The 24,787-nt window shown below is 33.2% G+C and overlaps 3 protein-coding genes across 3 annotated transcripts; 1 reads left to right on the forward strand and 2 right to left on the reverse strand.

Moving 5' to 3' along the window:
• Positions 1 to 6,089: 6,089 nt before the first annotated feature.
• On the reverse strand, positions 6,090 to 8,354 carry LOC120271839 (protein IQ-DOMAIN 1-like). The gene is made up of 4 exons (XM_039278519.1): positions 8,042 to 8,354; positions 7,687 to 7,941; positions 7,320 to 7,592; positions 6,090 to 7,235 (listed from the first exon to the last, which is right to left on the reverse strand). The coding sequence occupies exons 1-4, from the start codon at positions 8,129 to 8,131 to the stop codon at positions 6,441 to 6,443; spliced, it is 1,413 nt and encodes a 470-aa protein (XP_039134453.1). The 5' UTR covers positions 8,132 to 8,354; the 3' UTR covers positions 6,090 to 6,440.
• Positions 8,355 to 9,328: 974 nt separating this feature from the next.
• Positions 9,329 to 9,847, reverse strand: LOC120272164 (electron transfer flavoprotein beta subunit lysine methyltransferase-like). Its single transcript, XM_039278924.1, is given in 3 exon segments — positions 9,329 to 9,578; positions 9,580 to 9,744; positions 9,827 to 9,847. Coding segments are annotated over 3 exon segments (429 nt in total). The 3' UTR covers positions 9,329 to 9,335.
• Positions 9,848 to 17,224: 7,377 nt separating this feature from the next.
• LOC120272013 (NAC domain-containing protein 43-like) lies at positions 17,225 to 18,776 on the forward strand. Its single transcript, XM_039278716.1, has 3 exons — positions 17,225 to 17,559; positions 17,657 to 17,934; positions 18,041 to 18,776. Exons 1-3 carry the CDS (start codon positions 17,388 to 17,390, stop codon positions 18,608 to 18,610), a joined length of 1,020 nt encoding a protein of 339 aa, XP_039134650.1. The 5' UTR covers positions 17,225 to 17,387; the 3' UTR covers positions 18,611 to 18,776.
• Positions 18,777 to 24,787: the final 6,011 nt, after the last annotated feature.

Below are 24,787 nucleotides of genomic sequence, written 5' to 3' on the forward strand. Positions count from 1 at the left end.
AAAAAAAATGAATGAATGAAAATTTTCACAAAAAGAAGAAAAAGAAGAAAAATGTCTCTTGTCAACATTCATTGAAAAAGTTAAGTTGACAAAAATTTTCTTGAAACCCATTATGAGGTTTCTTTCAAAAAATGAATTTGAGATCTATTTTAAAAGCAAGTCAAAATTATCAAGTTAATGACCTAACTATGTTCAAGGTCACGACTTTAAAAAAAAAAAAATCCAATGGTCAAGGCTCAAAATCATCGAAGAGTCAAGATCTAAATATCATATAAACGACAAATGCAACTCTGAAGTTTCAAGACACCAAGAAGTCAAAGGCTTGAGTAGTTTCACAAATCAAGGAGTTTGGAGATTTTACATGCACAAAGAGCCAAAAAGTCTTCAGATGAGAAGAAGCAAAAAGTGACCAAGTAGGCAATGACAGTAACTCAGTAAATGTAGAGTGGGTCGTAGCTTGACTAAACTAGTGTTAAGACACAAAACCCACATAAAAAAAAAAGAAATCGAGGAGAGCCACATCCACAAAGCTAAAAGGATCGTTCGGCATACTTTTAGTGAAGGAGCTAAGCACATCATTGAAGCATTGAAGAGCATGATAGGAATAGTTTTTTTTTAAAAAAAAATCTCTTGTTAAGCTCTCTTAGAGAATAGTTCTCTTACTTTTGTCTATGATCATGTGTTCACATGTATCTTTGAAATTAATATTATTATGTTTTACTCGACTTATTTCTCATTCACACTTGTTTTTTAATCGGAGGTTCCCATGACATTATCTGGGGTAATTAATATTAGGGCTTGCCCCTAATAGGAGTCATAAACCCGCAATCATCTGAAACATAAAAAAATTTAAAATTTGATTTGTGATCCATACTTTTTAACTGGTCATACTCTAATCAAAGAGCGCGTAGAAAGAAAGAAGTCCACAAATATATATTGATATTGATATTAATATATATATATATATATAATATTAATAATATATATATATATATATATAATATTAATATCATATCAAATGTGTGTTGAGAGCGGAAAAGTGGGTTGTGTGATCTAGTCAATTAAAAAATAAATAAAATTCAAGCCAGTCAGAATCAAGTAAATGGCGGTATAAGAGGGATTTAGATACTCCTAAATTAGATTAACAGTAAATATATGTATGTATATAAATGAAAAACAAATAGACACCATATATATATATATATATAGAAAAACAGTAAAACCAAAACTAAAATAAAAATTAAATAAAGTTCAAAAATAATAAAAACAAACAAAAAAATAAAATACTCAAAATCATGTATCTATATTAAAAAAAAATAAAAATTATATATATGAGTTCTTAGCAATGTTATCAAAACCGACCCGGACATCGACCCGGTCTAGGCTTTGGGTCTCGGGTCAACTGGTTCAACCGCCGGGTCATTCGGGTCAATGCCGAGTTAATAAAATTATTTTTAAATATTATTTTTAAAATTATAAATTAGTTTTTAATTCTATAATAATATATAACATTTATTTATTATTTGTTATCAAATAAATAATTTGAAGGGACAAAAATAAATTGTAAAAATACATGACAAACATAAAAGTTAAAACCGATACATAATAAAATTCCAATTTCAAGCTCTACATGACATAACAGACTCAACCTAATATCAAACTCATTCAAATATTCCATACATAACAAAACACAACAACAATATCATATGAATCCATAGTGAAATTTCAAATTTAATCAAACCAACTCAATCCAATACATAACAAAAGTTACAAAACTTCAAAGTTCAAACCACCAAAGTTTCAAAATTCAAACCACACTCAACATCAAACTATCCATAACACAAGTTTTGATTTTCATTTTAGGGTTCATTTAAATAAAATTACATCTTTACCCTCCAACATATAAAAAACAATACAAAAATTAAAGGATGAGAATGTCATTTTATAAATAAGCATTAACCCGCCCGGGTCATTGAAACCCGGCCGGGTCACACCGGGTTGATTACATGTCCGGTCTAATTAGAGACCCGGACCGGTTTAGTCACCGAGTCACCGGATCGACCGGTCAAACCGCCGGGCCGGTCTGGGTTTGATAACACTGGTTCTTAGAATGTCCTCAAAATTTAAAAATAAAGAGAGACGAGAAAGATGAGAGATATAGAGAGAAACAAGTGCGCAAGAGAGAAAATTTTGTGATTAACATCAACTAATGCATTGTATCATGCATGGGTCATTAAGTTGTCTATCTAATTTGATTTAGTTTGAACTTTAAGTTGTCTATCTAGCTAATGTATTGTATCATGAACGGGTTATTAAATTGTCTATTTAGTTAGTTTTAGTTTGAACTATATGTACTAGTAGAAATAAGATTAAATAACTATGATTGATTGAGCTATTGTGTTAATTATAATAAGACAGTTTGTTAAGTTTGATGACGTAGGATTGGCATTATATGACAAGCCAAGTGGTGACATGGCAAGAGGATGATGACGTGCCATGTGGTGACTCATCAAAGGAAAAGATGACTAGGATGATGATGTGGCAAAGGATGTTATCATAAAGATCAAGGTAGAGATTTAATGGAGATCAAGGTGGAGATTTGATTAAGATCTAGATTTAATAGATATTTCTCTCAATACAATCATGTGATGATAAACTATTTTTAGAAAGTGCATCAAGACTATAGGATCTTTTCTAGAAAGGCAAATTTTATTTTAGATATGATTATTTATCCTTGGTAAGATCCGGGATGATAATTCATATCTTTGATAGAGCTCTTTTTTAGAAAGATCTATTTCGAGAGAGAGGAATATTCTATTATCGGGCAAGAGTTCAAGATCATAAAGATTATGTGAAGCTATTAGAAGACACAAGTTAAACTTGGTATGAAGCTATTTGAAGACACAAAGATTTAGTTTGGTATGAAGCTTTATTTGAAGACACAAACCAAAATAAAGTAAAAGACATACCAAGGAGATCATCAAGACCATATTTAGCATTACTATATTGAAGGAAGATTCAAGAGCTATCTATGGGTGGAACTATTCATGGAGACTGGTCATATGAGGAGATTGATTGAAGATTGCAAAAGATATGATTAGAGATTTGAAGATCCAAGCATGGATGATTAAAGATCATGCTTAAAGATATTGAAGGCTAAACTTGTATGAAGACAAAATCAAGTTTAGTAACAATATTTCCATGAGTCAAACGGAGATCGTTTGGAAGACCAAACTTGGGCCAAGTTTGGAAAGGAAGATCGGGAGATCTTCGGTGGCTATCTTTGGTAGGATGGTCACGTGTGCCTTGGTGGGCACGTCCCCTCGGGAGAGGAGAGCCTCAAGTGATGTGAGGAAGGAAGCGTACTGCAAGCGAGGAGGAGCTCGGGTCGAGTCAACTGCTACGAGGCGAACTGAAGGAACCGGGAGGTTGAAGGTCGCAGATTCGGGTGCATCTGGCTAGAACTCAGTCATGTTCAATAAGGTGGGCCATGTTGCAATTGGGTGTTGCAACATCTAACTTTGGAAGGTGTCCAAGTTAGGGAAGCTCGCGGAGAATTCTAAAAGAGGTAACTTTTGTAGAGCGTCGAGTGCGTCTATATAAGACATCTTGCTTTCGAAGATTTAGGAGGAGCCAAAGCAGGTGAGAGACTCTTCGGTGAGAGTTGAGTGTGTGGCCCAGTCGGACAATCTTGAGAGGATATTTTTTGTATTGAGTGAGTAAGTGAGTGTTGTACTCCTCGTTCTTATCACCTCTTTTAGTGGATTGTTTCTCCCGGGCCCGGCCCCCGGATGTAGAGCGAGGTTGTGCCGAAGCTGCTACCAATTTGCTTGTCTCCTTTATCTTGCTTTGATTGTGTGTGAGTGTTTATGCTTTGAGTGAGTTTTTGAGTGAACTTAACACTTCACACCCCCACCGGAACCATCACAGTTTATAATTAATGACAATCAAATATATATATATATATATATATTGTATAAGTATATACCAACCTAATTAATAAATATATTTTATAATATGAAATTTGGGTCAGGGCAGTCGGGCTTTTAACAACAAAACCCAAACCCGGCCCATTTTTTAAACGGGCTTCTTTTTTTGTCCAAGGCCCGGGACATCGGGCTCTATCTATTTAGTCAAAACCCGCCCAAATTTTTGGGGTCGGGCCTTGCGGGTCAGTGGTAGTCCCGACCCTTGAGATGGTCTATGTGGCACTCACTAAATTAAAAAAAAAAACCTTAGCTGAGATTAATAGTATGTATATATTTCAAAAATAATTTAAATAATTTAAATACTTTATTTGTGATTATTTGGAATATAATTAGTGAGTTGAATATAGTGAGACCTCGCAGAATCCCATCAATACATCTAAAAATTTAATTATCCAAAACCATTAGCAAACAAGGTTTGGGGAACATTACCTCGGGGTTTGTGTAATTTTATCATTAATTTTGTCTAAATTTCCAATTTAATGATTGCGTACAATAGTTCTAAATTTGCTGTGATCTCTGTTCTTCATACGAACAGATGATAAAGTAGTTGAAAGTACAAATTTTTTAATTTTATTAGACTACATATATAATATTTATATTTTCAATGTTTTTGTAATTGACGATATATGCATGGGTTTAATTTTAATATCAATTCACTGTGGTTGTTTGAAAAGAAAGAAAACAAATATAGATGGAATGACGGACAGGAAACAAATATGAAAATGTAGAAATTAATAGATTCAGAGAGTCCAATCTTTGCCAGATGTTTAATTTCTATATATGCTTATTTTTCTTATTATTATGTATATTTTTTTTAATAAATTGATTTTTAAACAATACCCATATTTTAAACATCAATATACATTAAATTTTATATTTACAAGTATTATCGTGAGACAACACCATGTTTAATATATACAATTAATAAACCTACCATAATCCATTGTTAAATCACATATATTTTCCCTTTTTATTGACCTTGATTAATTATGTTTTTTTTGGGTTAAATCAATGACAGAGGTAATTGTTTTGATTAATCAATTTCAATTATTTATATGTTAATTTCAGCTCCCAGTAAAAAAATAGAGCAGCATTAAGTATGCTTTTCTTCTAATTATTTTACATTTTATTCTGTTTATGCTTAACTATGATAAATTTATCCTAACATTAAGAACTCTAATGATATTCAATGATGAGTTACAAATTTGGTGGAAAAAATAATACAAATATACAATCATTTTATTTAGACCATTTAATTAAAAGAGTAATTAATATAAAAATAGAGTAAAAGATGAAAGGACAGTAGTTTGATGAGAAAGGTGAAAAGAATGGGGGCAGGTTGCAAAAGGTGAAAGAGTTTCTCATTTTCATTATTTTATTTTATTTTTTATCACCTTGTTTTTACTTTTGATAGATCAGATAGGTGTCAGAGCTATTGCAGTCTTAAAAAAAAATCTCCCCCTTTTTTTTACCATGTTTTTGACAATAAAATTTGGAAAAACTCAATAACCTAATCCATTGCCGTTGGCTCTTTATATATATATATATTTTTTTTAATAAATTGATGATAAATATCATTGTTTTAAAAAAATCAATTTATGTACTAAATGTGTAAATATAATAAGAAGTTATTAAATTACATCTAAATTATATCTGTGACTAAGTGTGTCAATATAATAAGAGGTTATTGAATTACATCCAAATTATATCTGTGAGAAGACAAATTTAAATTTTACATCATATAGGGTGAGATAATACAGGTGTTTTACGGTAATAATTCATTGGTGCCTTGTCATTATTTTGGCAACAAAAAAATAATAATATATTTTTTTTACTTATTCAATATTTTTATTGCATTATAAATAAGTAAGATTTCCCTACTAGTTTGACACAAGTCATTCATCCTTTAACCATAGTAACATTTTTGAAAAATAAAGCGGGGCGAACCCACTAGAGGCCCAAGAATATCGATCATGAACGCCGATTGAGACAGAATATGTGCTGAAAACCACTCGTCATAATCACTATTTATAACTCATGAAATGCGTTCGGTCAGGAAATCGATCTCTCACCACTCGGTGAAAGCTCTATCCGCGATCCGCGACCCGTATACCAATAGACCCAAAGATCTTTGGCCAACCACAGTGACAATTAACACCCTGAGAAAATAACTAATAGCAAGCAGAGAAAAAAGGACTTATTTGATAATTATAAAAATTATAAGGCGGTAAAAAACGTAAAATGGTATAGACCCCGCAGCCAGACACGTACGTCTGGTACGCCTGCAGACCACGTTAAACCAACAAGTCCTCTCTGTTCTCTCGCATCCAAATCACCACCCAAGTACCGACAAAACCCAACCCCAACCCCTCTCAAAGTACATCATCATTCATCATCATCATCAACAGCACGAATCGCGAGGCATGAAGTCCTCCTCGTCTTACTACTCCCTCACCGGAGCCATCGCCGGAGATCCGTCGTCGAGCATGGAGAGATCTCTCCCCCAATGCTATCTGCGTACGAAGATGAAACATTCGACCTCTGCTCGCCGACCATCCTCCCCGCCGCGCTCTTGAAGCTTGGACTCCTTAACGAGTATCCACCGTAGCATGGCTCCGGCGCCGGCACCGGAAACGAAAGCCGCTTCCTTGCCGCAGCTCGATCTCTCTCTGGAGTCGCCGGACGTTGACGTGGCGCGCTTTGAGATCTCACTCTCGCCTTGGCTGACTCCGTTGCCGCCATGTAGTTTGGCACCGCCGTCTGGCTCTGGTTTCTCACTGCAGCCGCGGGGCCAGAGGTGGCGGAAGAGTAGGAGCAACGAGGACTGGCGGAGCGAACGTGTAAAGGTCTCGCCTTTAAAGGAGAAGGGGTGGCAGGGGAGCGATGGAGGTGCGCCAGCGGCGGCGCCGGCCTTCGAGCAGTGCTGGGCGTGGAGTAAGAGAAAGGACGAGCAGTATCAACCTCTAAGGTCTTGATAGGGTCTCTGTGATCCATGGACGTTCTTCCTCTGCTAATACTACTCGCATAATCATATGAAGCTCGAGACGCCATCCATTGTTCCAGCCACCTCGGTTGCTGCTCCTCTGTTTCACTTCTCTCTTCAATGGATCGTTCTGGTCTCCATGCCTGCTGAGAGAACGCGTACGAGAGTGCCTTCTCTCGTTTCAAGGCTGCGTCTTTCCTGCTCTGCAGCAAAGCTTGGATCTCTTCCATGGTACGTGGCCGCTCCTCCATTTCCTCCCTTGACTGCAAATAAACTCATTACATGAGATTCAGTAAAACAGCAGAAAAAGATAAAAAGACCATTTGTGTGTATATATATATGTATACCATGGATCGTCTTTCAGAAAACTCTTGGAGATGTTTGGACTCCCAAATGGAAGCGTCGCAGCTGAAGGATGACTTGCTGCTGCTTGCACTGGCAGCGGGGCCGCCTCCACCTTCGTGAATGAGACGCAGGCGTAGGTCGCGCACGCGTGCCTGCACACGCACCAGAGCTTGCATGCATCTCAATGTCATGTTGGCTTGCTTTCTAACGTTGTGCCCGCGCACCAGAGCTTGCAACTTCACCAACCCCTTCAACGCTCGCAATGCCCTTCTCGCCTGATTATAACAACCATCTCTTCTCAAGAAATGCAACTAAAAAAACTAAAAAAGAAAAAGAAAACCAGCGAGAAAAATCAAATCTTTTAAGTACTAGATATCCGCGGAATGCTGTCTGGATAACAATGGCAGCATAGTGTTCTCTAACAAAGCTCGCCGACGGTCGTGCTAGTCTAACAACCTCCGCCGCAGCTTGCGCCGCCACCACCGCCGCCTCCGCCGTAGCCGCCGTGGCCACCGCGACAGCCATTGCTCGTCTCTGCTCCACCGTTACAGGCGCCTCAGACACCGCCGGCTTCTGCTCCTGCCCTGAAGACTTCCTGAACACCCATCTCCTCTTCTCCCTTTTCTGTCAACCCAAAACCAAGCAAACAATCAATCTTCTCAGAGATCATTAAAAAGTTAACAGAAAAAGAGAGAGAGAGAGAAAAAGAAAAGAAAGGTAATACCTTTTCATCATCTTCATTGTCTTTAGGCGGAGATGATCTAAAGGCTCTCTTGACTGCCATCAGCCATGAGCTCCCAGTTTTCTTTCCCATATGTGTGTTTCTTAGCTAGCTACCTTTCTTCTCACACACTGTGATTCTCTCTCTCTCTCTTTTGAAGCGCACAGCTGCTGCATTTACACCGTTAGAGAGATAGAGATGGTCAAGAGGAGCAGCTAGCAGGCAAAGCACAGCAGTGCCACAGAGAGCACGTATCTATCTTTCTATCTATCTATCATCCAAGATTCCAACTTTTTTAATGTGAAGGCAGTGTCAGGAACAGCGGAGTTTGGGCTTAACGGGAACCTCTAGTTATGAATGAACTCCGGAGAAGGCAGTGGTCATGTCGAGTTGGAATCTCAATGCACAAACTGACGGTAGATCGGACCATGAGTGCGGATCTCGAGACTTTTTTCCTTGGAAATAGAGCTCCGTTTCTTTCTTAGTTGGCCACACGTGCTTCATCCCTTTTGGCCTCTTCTTTACAGTATTATTATTTGTTTTTTTGTCTTTAAAACTATTTTTTTTCTCTTTAATTTCTATTATTTTGCAAGTTAAAATTACTCCAACGTTCCTTGTTCGGTCAAACGAAATTGTTGGTCAAACCAAATCCATAGGAACTCATGTGACACTTGGAAAACTAGTTTTAAATGTAACCCCACTAACACACCATCATCTATCTCTCTTTCTCTTTCTCTATCTCTATCTCTCTACATGGGGACCATTTTATATATAAAATAACAAAACCATGAGAATATGTACATATATATATGTATAGATATATATATATATATGTACATGATAAACAACAAGAAGAGCATGAGGCATTAAAGCTATGTCTTCTTTCAGTCGTTACTCAATTGATAAGAAATTTCATTTGGTACATGATCATGAAGAAGGCCAACACCCGTAATTAACACAAGGCATCATTAAAAGCTCTTCTTCTTCTTCTTCTTCTTCTTCTCTGCCTTCAATTAAATTATGAACCAAGTGAAGATAGTCATGCCAGAATTAAATAACAGCCCTGACCCAATCCTGTCACAAAATCCCTCCTCAGAGATATATATATATTTTTATTTATAGCTGTATATTAATATTAATAAATTAAGAAAAAAAAATTATTTAATTATCAGGAACAGATAACAAGAGTTCTTAAACGGCAAACAACGCGGTCTGGTGCTTCGCGCGATGCAACGACCGAGTGATGACTTCCAACTCGGTAACTCGGAAGCACTGAGTCACTAACGCCTGCAAGCACTCACCTCAGTATAGTAGCAGCCCAAAACCTAGTATTCTCTCCAGAAACTCGCCGGAGAAACCTCCCCAAACTTTCCATCTCCTCCGGATCGTAAAACACGTCGGACATGAGCACAATGTCAAACTTCCCCAGCGCCGCCGTGTCAAGCTCCTTCACCTCAACGCAGGCTTCGAGGCCGTTAGCCATGGCGTTGCGGCGGATGGAGGGGAGGAGAGGAGGAAGGTCGGTGAGGATGACGCGCGCGGGTGGCGCTTAAGAGGGCGGCAGTGAGGCCAGTATCGGCGCCGAGTTCGAGGATGGTTTTGGTGAGTTGGCGAGTTATGAGGAAGTGAGCGAGTTGGATTGCTGAGTCCCAGAGCCAGGCTCCTGTCAGGACTCGGCCAGTGGCCGAGTCATGTGTGTCTTCTCTCTATCGGATGATCTTCAGCCCGGCTAACTCCACCTCTTCAACACTATAAATATATATATATATATATATATATTTATTTTACATTCTCAGAAAATGAATTCATTTACCGGAATTCATTTACCCGCTGCTGTTCGCTAATCTCACATTCAGAATTATATTTATTGGTTTTAAATTGCTGATTCTTTCCGTGTGTATAATATCACCCTGATCTCTTCTCTTTTAATGATTCAATCTCTGTGTGAGAGTGTGTATATGTGAGGATTTTTTTTTTTTTTTTTGATAAACAAGACAAGCTTATGTAATAATAATAATAATAATAATAATAATAATAATAATAATAATAGAGTTGTGCACACAAACAATGACGGTTGATATGTGCATTTTCACTTGGGTAATGCATGAATTGAGTTGCAAAGCTATTCTCACAATCAAAACTTTTGGTGCCACGTACTGCATTTAGATATATATTTTGAACACTGATAATGAAAATTTCACAAACTAATTAAGCTTTAAACAATAAGACCAGTATCAATTGTACAAAAGCAAGGCACTTGGTGAAGAGGGACCATTTGGTTTGGTGTTTCAGTCTTTCAGAGTGGAGAATATGGTGCTGTTTCTCAATTGTAAGAGCTGCTTAATTAATTTGTTTATGGTCAAATTGATAGATGGATTGGTTCTCATGCTCTTCTTTTTTAGTTATTTGTTTTCTGCTTGGAGTTTCTTTGCTTTGAGAATGTGTTCTTTTTTTTATTGTTTTTTTTAAATCTTATGTCTGTGGGTTTAAAATTGGATTAAGTTAAACTGCAACCAAATCAAGGAGCTAAGCCCATAAAATATATATATAGAGAGAGAGAGAGAGGTGATAATAAATAAATATAAAAGTCACTGTGGATGGTGATTATGTTCTCAGCATGGCATGTTCTGAATGGAAGAGATATAGTGTAAGCATGTGACTAGATCTTAGAAGAAATGATAGTCAATTTTAATATATTTAGTATATTTGGAAAATTAATAATTTGCAACAATCTTCAATGCAGTCTGTTTAATGATGAAGACTGTACTTGAGGATGCTTAATTACACTCATATCTATAAGTAACTGACACACCTATATAATTTTAAGCGGAATTTATAAACTATAGAATAATGCTTAGTTTCAAGATTATAGTACACTAAAATTGGTTATCAAAAAATACTAAAAAGAAATACTAATGATACACAACCCAATATATATATATAGTTGTACTATAAGGAGTGACCAATGAGCACCACAATATGTATGAAAATCCCAAGTAGTAATTGAAATAATAATAATAATAATAATAATAATAATAATAATAATAATAAATCCGGTAATTCATTATCCTATATAAATAATATTGAAGAATATAGAAAATAATAACATACTTGATATATATTCAGCTCTATTTCCACCTAGCATATCACTGTATTTTTACTTGTTTGAGTTGATTTTTTTTTTTTTACTTTGTTGTTGTGCTTATTATTTTTCTATGTAATAAAATTATGATTTATCAATTTTTTTAAAATAAAAGATCATAATAGTAGCATCAACAAATTATATATAACTTCACAAACGGAAATTCGGGGCCATTGCTAATTTACCAACGGAAACAAACTCCGTTGCTAACTTTTACAAACGGATAACCAATTTGTTGGTCATTTACAAACCGAATCTTAATCCGTTACTAAATTTTAGAAACCGATATGTGGTCCGTTACTATTTTACAAACGGATTATGAATCCGTTGGTAATATACAAACCGAATTTTAATCCGTTGCTAATATTTAGAAACCGATATTTAATCCGTTACTATTCTACAAACGGATTAAAAATCGGTTGGTACTTTACAAATGGAATCTTAATCGGTTGCTAATGTTTAGAAACCGATATATAATCCGTTACTATTTTACAAACGGACTAGAAGTCCGTTGGTACTTTACAAACGAAGATTTTATCCGTTTCTAAAATAGAAACGGATTAGCCACCGATGTCATTTACGTTTTAAATTTCGAAACGGTCCTAAATTTTGTTTGTAACATTGTAACGGACAGTCTAATCCGTTGCTAATTCGTTATTAAATCGCAACAGAACCAGTCCGTTACTAAATTACTGTTTCTAATTCAATAGTTTCTTGTAGTGAAAGCGCCAAACTGTTTTTTGTAAATGATTAAAATTAAAGAATATCTCACCTTTTATCTTTATCAAATTTTTGATGAAGCTCCAAAGGAGATCATTAATGTGTGCCACAAAACAAGCACATAAATAGATATAAAAAATTAAATACATTTTTACCATGAAAGAGTTAATTTTATAATTAGAAAGCAACGGTACAGCTACAAAATCATCTCCAAATCATCTTTAAATTATATTGTGTGTGTTTGTGTTTGTCATAATCAATAATTAAACTATACTAAAAAAATTAATGAGCAAAGCATGACATGCTAATGTGATATTGTTTATGCAGGTAAGGGTTGTGGTAAAGTAGTAGCTATTTCAAAACTAATTAATGAGACGGCTCTTTTATTGATTAATTAACAAGCCAAAAAAAATTTCCAACATAAATTTTCATGTGTCTAAACCATTGAAACCAACCCATCAATTTTCCCCCTTAAATCTTCAAACCTGTACATTTATTGTTATTTGACAGATTGATAGTAAATATATATATATAGTACAAGTAAATGAAATGTCAATTAAATATTTGATGAAATCGTTTGTTGATACAGATAAAATTGTGTTTCTGACTTTAATAATAAAGTCTATAGCTATATATATATATATATATATATAAATGTATATTATTTTTTCATGGTTTTCATAATAATGAGTAATATTTAACTTGTAGTTGTGTTAGTTAGGGAGTCAAAAACCACTTTGGATTTGGTAATTAGGCACTCAATGGCTATAATCACTCTATCCTTGAAACTTTTGGACAATTCCACTTAACTTTCGCTCAAGTATATATCAAGGCATGCATGCATCTACCTCTAGTCCTTATCTTGGTAACCAATTCCAATGAAGACAAATCCCACTTACCTTTTGCTCAAGATAATATATGCTCATTTCTATGATCTTTCTTCTTCTTCTTTTTATTATTACTACTTTTTTTTTAATGCATATACCTATATAATTAACTCTAGTTAGTTTGCCTTTGTACATTAAGCAAAAATTAAATACTATGTTCTCTTAATTTGCACCTAATTAAAATGTTTATACACTCTTACTCACATAATATATATATATATATATATATATCCAAAAACACTTTAATATTCTTTGTATCTTCAATTAATTCCCTTTGCTATGTTGATCTTTGACTTCCTAGCAATTCTAATTAATTAGTTACTAGACTATCACTATTGAATCATATGAAAATATATGCCAAAAATTGTATATTGAAAACAAAATCAATCAAAGAAAAGATTTATCGGGATATATAGTTGATTAACTAATGGTGAGAATAATCTTAATTTGTATACTCTCTTATTGAAAAAAAATCTAATATATGCTCATGATATTTATTTTGGAATTTTCAAAACAATTAGACTCTTCATACACATTAACTCAACAAATTAATTTCCTTTGTTATGCTCATCTTCGACTTCCTATTTGTTGATCAGGTTTTGGTATATATCAGTGTGTTATTTATCTCTAGTGTTTATACTAAATATTAATTTGTTCAATTAACATTAGATATATGGTTTATCAATCAGAGATATATATATATATACACACACATATATCTTCATTAAACTAAAATATAGCTAAGCTATAGTAAAATGATGATTCATGTACATGTCTAAATGACGCCATAGTACTTCTTGATCAATATATATATATATATACTAATTATAGTTTCCTAAACAACAATTATGTTCAGTTTGATTAATATCCAAACACACACATAACACACACACACACACACACAGATCGAATCAGAAAAAGAAAACAAACAAGTGCGCTTAGCTCTCTCATGATATATAGAAAGTAAAAATCAAGTAAAGAAGCATCACTAGTTGCTGAGCTAAGCTTCACGTGTGGTTGACGACAACCATGAGTACAGGTGGATAAAGTTCATTGGATGACAAACATATATATATATATATATATACATGCATGCATGGTTAATAATTATTTAACTTCGATCACACCAATATTAATTAATTAATCCAAATAATGTGCATGATCAAATAACATATATATATATATATATATATACTTATGTGAGGGGGGTTGGTATAACGGAATTAGTTCATGTTAGTGTAGTGAAATGGATTACTGGATGTGAGTGTTTTGATGTGAAAAGAAAGATGAAAAAGAGTTGGTGGTGAGTCTATTACAACATCATTATCAATGGAAATCAATGCCTCATTCCACATTATTATTAGCCACCACACACTCCTAAAGAATCTCACCGCCCCCCACCCCCACTTTAATTTTTTTCTCTCTCTCTCTCTCTCAAAATAGAGTACAAGGATAAGCAAGACCTTATTAATGGGAAATTAAACCGATGGAATAATATAGTATATGGTATATAGTGCCATTTTATATCATATATATGAAATAAACTCTATCATTCAAGCTAATATAACTCTCTTGCTCTTGTGTATGTGGAAGAGAATACTGTTTTCATTAAACTCAGTGAGTCTAATGTTCTCATATTTGATATTTGTATTATTCTTCCTTTAGATTAAGGATATATATATATGTACATACATACATATATACATATATAGTAAACACTATATATATATATCTATAAGAGTTTATTTGTGTGTAAGACAAAAGGAGTAGATAATTCAAATGAACTTCAAAATAAGATTAAATAATATGACTTTGTGAATCACTTTATGTTTAAATAAGTTTGTAGTTTTGTGTTTTTCAATTTGGTTGCGTGCATTTTGGAAACCTCAAGCTATAAGAACATAGTTTGTAAGACAAATTAAACAGACCTTAGATATATTAAATATTTTAGGGTAGTTATACTAGTAAGATACTATTCTTAATTCTTTAAAATAAATTAAAGATGTAATAAATTTAGAAAAGATTAATTAAGGGATAAAATGAAGATCTTGGATGAGTTTTTTTTTTCTTCTGTGTTTTAAGAGGACAACAAGTTAATGTTAGTACTGTACTAGATTTAAGTAGATCACAAAATTGATAGAATGAATATTTGCTTTTTATAATTGATTTATAGATTAAAATATAGATAGTCGGCATAATAATCCAAGTAGTTTGATTGATGTAACACAATATGGTTATATACTTATATGCCACTAATATGCATGCATGGTTGCCCTATGTGCTATATATATATTCTAGCCCATCTTTTTTGACATTTTTACATCCATTCCGTTAAAAAAATCAACAGATGTTTCAATCATGAAGCAAGTAAAATATAGATTTTTTTTTTTTTTTTGACATGGTAAATATAGAAATTTGATATTCATGATGATGGATAATGATCACGGTGAAAGTTGAGTAAGATTTTATTAATTTGTATGGAGATATATATATCCCTTTGTAGTTCTTTGTTTGTTTTTTTTTTAATGTAAAAACTTTTAATTTTAAATCTGTGATTAGAGATCTATAATACAAAATAAAAATTAATTAATTCAAGATGACATATGGGATACCTAATATTTTGATCGACAATCCAATTAAAAATAATTTAATAATTATCGTAATCATTAATATTGATCATCGTGCTATAAGAAGCTTCTCATGCTGTGGCAATGATAAGTGCTTCTTCTTCTTGTTTTTTTTTTTGGGGGTGGGGGTTCACTATTTTCCAAACTCTTTATTATTTTGATGATTAATGATTTATTCAGATTTATTTAAAATTAATAAATATATAATTACAATACAAAATATCTTCAAACGATGAATATAATTTAATACAAAAAGACATATCTATACAAGTACATAAAAACCCATTTATTGTAAATTTTTAATTATATATATATATCAAAATATTTCCACTTAAACAGAATGTTTATTGGTAACCAACATTAAAAACAAAATCATTAAACCCAGTGTGTCTAAAATCTAACAATTAATACACACAAAATTAATCCAAATTGACAGAATCCGTGCATGCATGCATGCATAACAAATACATCTCTTTCTACACGTACGTAAGTAGTAGACTGAAGACAAGAATTAATTAGTTGGTCAAACACCCATGCATTAAGTATTAATGTTTGTTTGTCTCTACTAATTAAAGATACATATATTTACATGATATACTAGTAATTAATAGAGATTAATTAAATATATATATATGGTATAAGAAAAGAACATAAATGTAAATGTCAATTGAAGTGCTTCCGTTATGGTTTTGATGTGGCCTACAAGCACAATACTAAAATTTCCACTGCCTGTGGGCCTTGTGACAGCTCCCTGTCTCCCAACCCTTTCTATCTTTCTATCTTTCTAGAATCTCATCTCTTTCTACTTCTGCCTCTTCTTCTTCTTCTTCTTCTTCTTCTTCTTGTTATTATTATTATTATTATTATTGTTACTGGTTGATGTTGCTGTTGTAGTTGTTGCACTTAATTGTTGTTGCGGTGGTTACACAAAAATGAGAGATAAAGATAGAGAGAGATAGTGTGTGTTTATGTGTGAGTGAGTGAGTGAGTGAGTGATGGAGCAAAAAGTGAGATTCTCTTATGCCATGACATGGTGATAGTTTATCTTGTGCTTTTCTTTGAGATTTTTCAGGTCTAGTGTCATAGTTTTTGATGCTACCTTTCGCCTCTATATTTCTCTATAATTACTTCCAAGTTTCAACTCTCTCTCTCTCTCTCTCTCTCATCTCCTTTGCCAAAAAGGAAAAAAAAGAAAAAGAAAAAAACTCTCTTTTTATTTCTAAACTACATAATCTTCTTCTTCATTTGCTCTCTCTCTCTCTCTCTCTCTCTCTCTCTCTCTCTCTCTCTAGTCTCAGCAAGGGGCCACTAATTATACGTTTTCTCTTTCTCTTTATATATATGATCATGTAGTCTTTTTCTCAACCAATTATCCATTTCCATTTTTATTTTGTTTATATATATATATATATTTTAATTCCCAAGTGTAGATCTTTCTTTATAATATATAAAAATATTAAATATGTCTATATATTGAGAATTAATAAAGTCATCTCCAAACCTTATTGAACATTTTGGCACTGTCTCACTGCATGGGGCCACCATGCAATGCAATGCAATGCATTCTCTCTTTCTCACTCACTCACTGGTCACTCAGTGTCAGTTTTACTATTATTATTATTATTATTATTATTATTATTATTATGTTAAAACCCTAAAAAAGGACCATAGGTGGTTGGCTCTTCCCTATTCCAGCAGAACTAACCCCACTAAGTACACCACCAACAACAACAACAACAACAACAACAACAACAACAAGAGAGAAAAGAAAAGAAAGAAAGAAAGAAGCAAAAGAGGGAATGATACCATAATTTCTTTCTTCTAACCTTTCTGCCATCCACCACCCTCTCCCTATATATTTACACCAAACTCTCCTTCCTCTTCTTCCTCCCAACACCATCCATATATCTTCACATCTTCATTAATTAATTATCGATCTCTTCTTCATATATATATATATATTCTCCGTCGACATGAGCATCACTGTCAATGGCCACTCTCGTGTCCCTCCCGGCTTTCGCTTCCACCCTACCGAAGAAGAACTCCTCAACTACTATCTCCGCAAGAAGCTCGCTTCCGAGAAGATTGACTTGGATGTCATCCATGATATTGATCTCAATAAACTCGAGCCTTGGGACATTCAAGGTTACATACATATATATATATATATACGTTTCATTTATATTATAAGTATTATATATATATATGAACTGAATTAGATGATATATATGGTGATTTACAGAGAAGTGTAAGATAGGTTCAACAACGCCACAGAATGATTGGTACTTCTTTAGTCACAAGGATAAAAAGTACCCCACTGGGACTAGGACTAACCGAGCAACGGCCGCTGGGTTTTGGAAGGCAACCGGGCGTGACAAGGTGATATACACCAGCTTCAAACGTATTGGCATGCGCAAGACTCTAGTCTTCTACAAAGGCCGGGCACCACATGGTCTTAAGTCTGACTGGATTATGCATGAATATAGACTTGATGATCAACCTGATACTAATTCTCCTAATGTACGTCTCTATCAGCTTTTCAAGTTCTTTTTTTTTTAAAAATCTTTATTGAAATATAATAAATAATATCTTTGAATATTAATGGGTTATATATATATATATATAGGTGTCATGCATGACGGGAGATCAAAACATAGGAGGAGGAGGACAAGAAGATGGATGGGTAGTTTGCAGAGTGTTCAAAAAGAAGAACCATCACAAAGTGGTTGAGAACCAAAACATTAATGAGTCAAAGACTACCCAAATACTACACTCCAACAATGATGGAGCGTTGGATCAAATCCTCCATTACATGGGAAGGTCTTGCAAACAAGAAAACAACCCTTTGGACAACATCAACAACTCTAATAGCTTGAGGTATCTCCTTCCACTTGACAAGTTCATGAAGCTTCCTCCTCTTGAAAGCCCCACATCCGTCCCATCATCATCTCACTCTGATGATTACCCACCTCCTCCGGATGGTATTCAAGCAGTTGTTAGCATGTGTTCTGGGTATAACACTGAGCCGGCTGGTGTCGATAATTGGGCAACACTTGACCGTCTTTTCGCTTCTCATCTTTCCGGCTTCGATGATACTATTTATCATGATTACCAATCCGCCGGTGAGAATGATCTTTGGAGTTTCACAAGACCAGAGTCCGGTCATTTAGGAGACAAGAACAATGAATCCATGTGAAACAATAATATTAGTTGTGCTGATCATCATCATCATCATCATCATCATTATTATTATTGAGTATTATGAGACTTTGTACGTAGGTTGTAGTAGTAGAATTAAGTAGCTAGATTTTGTTGATGTTGGTGTTATAATAAATAAGAAGGGAATTAATGAATATAAATGAATTATTATATATATATATATATATATATAAAAGGGTGGATGTGTGTATGAGATGTTGGCTTAGATTGATGGTGGGGAGTTATTGGCTTTTGCCACCTTTTTAGGCTTGTCGTAATGAGAAAAAGGTGGCGGCCGGATGCACTGTGAGATAGAAAGCTTTCCTTTGCATGTGCCTCACATACTTCTTGTCCTTCCTACTACTCCTCCTTTAATTAATAATTCAATAGCTAGATATATATATATATATAGTTAGTTAGTTAAAGTATTATTATTAGAGTGAAAGTGGTTGAGAGAGAGAGAGAGAGAGAGAGAGAGAGAGAGAGAGAGAGAGAAACGACTACGTAAAGACTTATAGCATGTTACAAAGTGATCACAAGTGTGTAGTTAACAAAGGTGACAGAATAGTACTCTTTGGCAACTTTGCATGCATGGTATAGATAGAGAATAATTTTTTGGGACTTTACAAATATAGAACAAGCTTAAGCAAATATTGATATATATATATATATATAGTAAGATACTAAGAAGTGATAATTAAGTTTGCTCAAGTGAAGAAGATGGTTTACTGAGTTTGACTCATTGGCTTGTAATTACTACCCTGTGGGACCTTATCTTGTCAATAAGGGAGTGCTTAATTATCATATGTTCAAGTATATGGTTAATTAGATTTGGAGTTTGATAAACTTAAGTGCTTCCACTAAAGAAGCCAATTAGTGAGAGCTTTTTGCCCTCTTATATATCATATTAATTAGTTTGTGTGGTTAATTATTCTACTAAGGATTAAAAATATGTATGTATTAATTTGTATATACATATATAAACCTATCATGCATTAAAAATATTAATAACTGTGTATACATGGTTTAATGACTGAGGTTTATGTAGCGTTACTTAATCCAATGGATGAGAGATATACAAGTTAGAACACTAGAAAGAAACTTGATTCAAGTGATAAAAAGTATTGAAAGGTAACCCCTTAACTAACTAAAGCAAACAAAGACCTTTCCACAATATATATATATATATATATATATATCTAGAAGAAACACTAATCTTGTTCATCAAGCATATGGTGCAAAATAAATAGCATCTTTATGGTTGATGTATATCTTTCATGAAACGTGGCCTTCATTTTGTTACCTTCTTTAATTTGTCATCTTATATTTTATACTCCTCTAAATTCTAATCTTGAATTACAACATGGAATGACAAAAACTTTTTTTAGTTATATATATATATATATATAAGTCCAAAAATTATGTCATACGTTTATAATTAATGACAAGAATATATTGTAAACTATGTAATATTGTTATCTATCAATGATAAGAGAAGCCACTTCCACCTTGCATGGCTTTGTCCATTGGATTTAACACACCTATCAATGCTCAAAGTTCACAAAGGTGCTTTGAAGTGCCTATTATTTTATTTATTATTTTTTTTAAAAAACTTTTTTACACCAACAAATCATTGAAAAATATTCTTTAACATTAAGAATCAATTAAAGCTTTCATAAATCTGGTAACCACCAAATTAATGGGTAATCAAATCAAACAATTAGCAATAATTCATATGTTGTTGTGAGTTCTTTTTCGGGGTTGGTCAAGTCATTTTAAAAATTTTGTGTTTAAAACATTTTCAACTATAAAAATCTCTACCAGTCAAAATCTTAGTCTTATAAAAATAATTAAATTCTAAAAATAAAAATAAAAAACTCCAATATGGGTTACAATGACGTCATGCTTTTAATGGCACGTGTGACCACCCATTTACCACCTTTCTATTAATTTGTTATTTATTTCTTCATTGTTATTCACCTTATGACACTTGCATAATAATTAACTATTTTTTTTAAAAAAAAATCATATTCATCTTTTTAAAAAATATAAATAAAATTTCTCTTCGTTTTACTCAATATTAAGAATTACGCTCTTTATTATAAAACCCAACTTCTAACTAAATTGCAATGTTTATCATATATAAAACAATCATTTGGAGATAATATATATAGATAGATTAATTAATAAGCCATAATCTCAAAAATTCACTTTGGAAACAATGGTCAAAGGCATTATTAGGTTTGTTTCAGTGGCACTATCTAATTATACATAATTTATTGACTCTAAAGCTATATCACACTCCTTGTGAATCTCATGCAAAAAGAAAGAAAGAAAAAGAATTCTCCAATATTATATATATATATATATATATATAAAATAGACAACAATGCTTGTCTTCTGTGCCTATTGCCATCACCTTTTGAAAAACAAAGTTCCTCCAAAATCAATCCTTATAAAGACTCAATCAATCTTTGTTAATCTTTAATGTGTTCTTCACAATATGTGTGTGTGTGTGTGTGTGTGTGTATATATGTGCGTGTGTATATATGTGCGTGTCATCAACCAACCAATCACATTAATTTAGTTATTGGTCTAATTCAGCATTAAAAACATGACATCAATCACCATATCAAAATCTCAATTTAATTAACTCTTGTAGAAAATAACAACAATAATATTCGTTGTTATCTTAAAAACTCATTAATAAAAAAAAAATCACATAAAATGTGAGCAAGATGTTTAATTAATCATGATTGCTCACAATAAAGACTACTCATCAATATTGAGAAGAACCTTGGTGCTATATATAAACTAGATGAAATTAATATTTGTTAGATATGTATGATAATGTTATCAATGTGCAACAGTGCAAGTGCTTTAATTCCAAATTAATCCTCTAGAACCAATTAAGGTATTAGTGCACCGATTGTATGAAAAATTAATAGTAAAGAACAAGGCCATGGTCCAAATTAATTGTGAGGTTAGGTGAGTAGGACCATCTGATCATCAAATGAGAGGGTGGAGCATTAGCAATCCACAACTTAAATGTAATTCATTTGATGTTAAATCTTTTTGACTAATTGCCAAAGGAATCAGATCTTCAAGGATTTTGATGTGATCATGTTGAGAAGCAAGCAAACTTCTTTAGTTTTTTTCCTTTTCTTTTCTTTAAAAAAAAAAAACTTGCAACCTTTTTTTTTCCTTATAAGTGATGTATTATTATATGTATGTGTGTGAAAGACACATGCACTAATTTTCTACGTGCTTGCTAGCTCTTGATTTTTTCTCTCTAATCACGCAAGCTTGTGAAAAAGATTGAAAGTTTGTTATCTTCTTCATTAATATTATTTATTTATTTATCTCTCTTTCTCTTTCATAGACATAAAGACTTATTTTACTTTCTAAGTTAATATGAATTAGAATTAGGTCATTATATGTACATGTCTTTATTATATTTATTTCTCCGTCAGGAATTATGAATCCACATGAAAAACTACGTGATTTGAATATTTTTAAGTTGATTGAGATCTATCAATATAGTCTTTATGTGATTATTAAAAAAAAATATTCTCAAACCTAATCAACATGTCTCATTAGTTAGTTGAGGAATCACAATTAAATGAAAATTACTCTTAGTATTGCATCAATTGGTATATTCCTTTCATGAAGTTTATTACCCTTTGATCAAATCATACATATTATTTCATAGAGTTTTATGCAAATATCATGTGGCAAAGTAACTTTTTACAAATAAAAAAAATAAATAAATTTTAATCAAATATATATATATATATATGTATATATAATTCAATCATAATGCACATTGTGAGAACAAGATGGAAGTGATAGTGGTATATCATCATTAAGAAAGCAATGCCCACTCTCACTATTGTTTGATTGTCTATATATATAGTGGAAAGGATGAAAGATCAAAATCAATTTAAAGAGACAAATAAGAAACAATAGAATTAAATCTTAGATCAAGAAAGACACTATTCAATCATGAAGGAGATTAGGGCCCCGTTTCTATATAGTGTTATTCTCATTCAAGATGCGTCATATTCCATGATTACAAATTAAGAGTATAACATAAAGCTAGCTTTGCTCTTATATATATATATATAAATACTAGTAACTTTCAACGTGCACCTTGCTTGTTGGAAGGTTGGATGTGATTATCACATTGGCTAGTCTTTTTCTTAGCCTTTCTAATTTACAAACTAATTTACAAAATTAATGTTGGGTGACAACAACAATTCATGTATAAACTACTAAGTCGATCGAAATATTAATTATAATTTAACCATAAAGTGAAAGTGACAAAACTAATTGATGAGTCATGTTCAAATCTGGCCAAATTTTCACATGATGAATCAATTATTATCCTAGTGGACGTCATTTATTTTGAATTATCAATTTTTATTTTTTATTTTATTTTAACAACTCACTTGAGTAATCCTTGCACATTAATACATTATTATTATTATTATTATTATTATTATTATTATTATTATACATTAAGCAAAGGTAACAAAGGAGGTTACTATGGCATATTAATAAATCAATTGTGCTATTAAAGTGGTTAGACATATTGTCTATATATACTAGGTAAATAGCTAGTCAACTTTAACTATATATTTTTTTAACCCATCTAACTTTATAAACCCATTTATTAATATGCAAGATATATATAAACATATGCGTAAAATCCTACTTAAAATAGTGAAATTAGTGTTCTATCTAGTTGTAAACAAGCTTCTTGTCCCAAGCATCGTGTTTAAAAGATTAAAAGAAGAGATACAATAAACCCCTAGATAATGGAGACAAACCAAATAATAGGGCAAAAAAGTGAATTTATTTTTATATCATATCCTATTTGTTTATATCTTAACTCCCCCATAAGATTCATTATCATGTTCACGACATGATAAAGTGGGTCAATATGATAAGACTATCATATCCTATTGGCACACAAAACAAAAGAAAGTGTTAGTTCCTCCGGTGTGGTTTGTAGGTATTAAGTAACACTTAAGCACTCATAGAAGTCTCACACAAACCAATAAAGAAAAAGCACACAAACAAACACAAGGAGACACACAACGTTGGTAACCCACTTCGGCGTCCACTCACCTACGTCTGGGGGGCCAAGCCCGGAGATAAACAATCCATTAAAAGAGGTAAAAATAGATGAGTACAAACACTTGTCACTCACACTCTCAACAATAAAGATCACTACCCTCTCTAGATTGTCTGGTGCTCACACACTCTCCTCAAAGAGTCACCCAAGAGTCACACCTACAATCTATGAGCAAGGTAGCTTATATAGACGCCTCAACGTCCCAAATATAGCACATACCTCTTTTAGAATCTCCGTGCTACTAATTTAAAAAACACTGAAATTAGTGCTGCAACTCCTGTTGTAACATAAGTTGCAACTATATACCGACTGCGACTTGACTGAGTTACGGTTACGTTGCGGACGACCTCAAGACCCATCAACCTCCCGGTCATGCTTAGTCCGAGTCGATGCGGCTCAAATCTCCCGATCCCGATCGCCGACACTAGCTTTACCTCCTCGGTTCCTCATCACGCGATCCCTACGCAAAGGCGCGTCGTTGTCGTCTTCCATGAAACTTGCCAAACTTAGTCTTCAATCCACCTAAATTTGGTCTTCAAAGATTCTCCAAACTTGATCTTCAATTCACCCAAGTTTGGTCCTCAAATCTTGCCGTTAATAGACTTCAATGACTCTCATCAAGGATTCTTCAAATCATATCTCCTTCATTCACACCATGAATAGATCTTTCTTTAATTAAGCTCCACCATATTTAGTTTTCAATCAAATCACCTAAATATGGTCTTGATATGATCTTGTCTTCAAGTTGTAATGCATTGCCAAAAATAACTCCACCAAGATCTTTAAAATAGCTTCACCATGATCTTCAATATATTTGGCTCCATGTTAGAGACTTACTAAAAATAGCTCCATCAAGATCTTCAAGATGTTTGCCTTGCACTCCAAGTCTCCATGCCATGTCACCATGCTTGCCACGTCATCAATTATGCCTTGTCACCATGGTTGCCACGTCACTTGGTCTAGGTGTCAAATCATGCCAATAAATAGTGCGGTTGCACTAACAGAAAGCAACAGGATATGATAATATATCATATC

This window comes from Dioscorea cayenensis, chromosome 11 (assembly GCF_009730915.1).
Source record: "Dioscorea cayenensis subsp. rotundata cultivar TDr96_F1 chromosome 11, TDr96_F1_v2_PseudoChromosome.rev07_lg8_w22 25.fasta, whole genome shotgun sequence".
Lineage (NCBI taxonomy): Eukaryota > Viridiplantae > Streptophyta > Magnoliopsida > Dioscoreales > Dioscoreaceae > Dioscorea > Dioscorea cayenensis.

Bases quoted from the DNA above. Each gene is read 5' to 3' on its own strand.
- LOC120272013 (XM_039278716.1), top strand. From the start codon at position 17,388: ATGAGCATCACTGTCAATGGCCACTCTCGTGTCCCTCCCGGCTTTCGC. The intron at 17,560-17,656 runs GTTACATACATA...GGTGATTTACAG, and splicing joins CGAGCCTTGGGACATTCAAG to AGAAGTGTAAGATAGGTTCA. The intron at 17,935-18,040 runs GTACGTCTCTAT...ATATATATATAG, and splicing joins CTGATACTAATTCTCCTAAT to GTGTCATGCATGACGGGAGA.
- LOC120271839 (XM_039278519.1), bottom strand. From the start codon at position 8,131: ATGGGAAAGAAAACTGGGAGCTCATGGCTGATGGCAGTCAAGAGAGCC. The intron at 7,593-7,686 runs GTACTTAAAAGA...TGTTATAATCAG, and splicing joins CAGCATTCCGCGGATATCTA to GCGAGAAGGGCATTGCGAGC. The intron at 7,236-7,319 runs GTATACATATAT...GTTTATTTGCAG, and splicing joins TTTCTGAAAGACGATCCATG to TCAAGGGAGGAAATGGAGGA.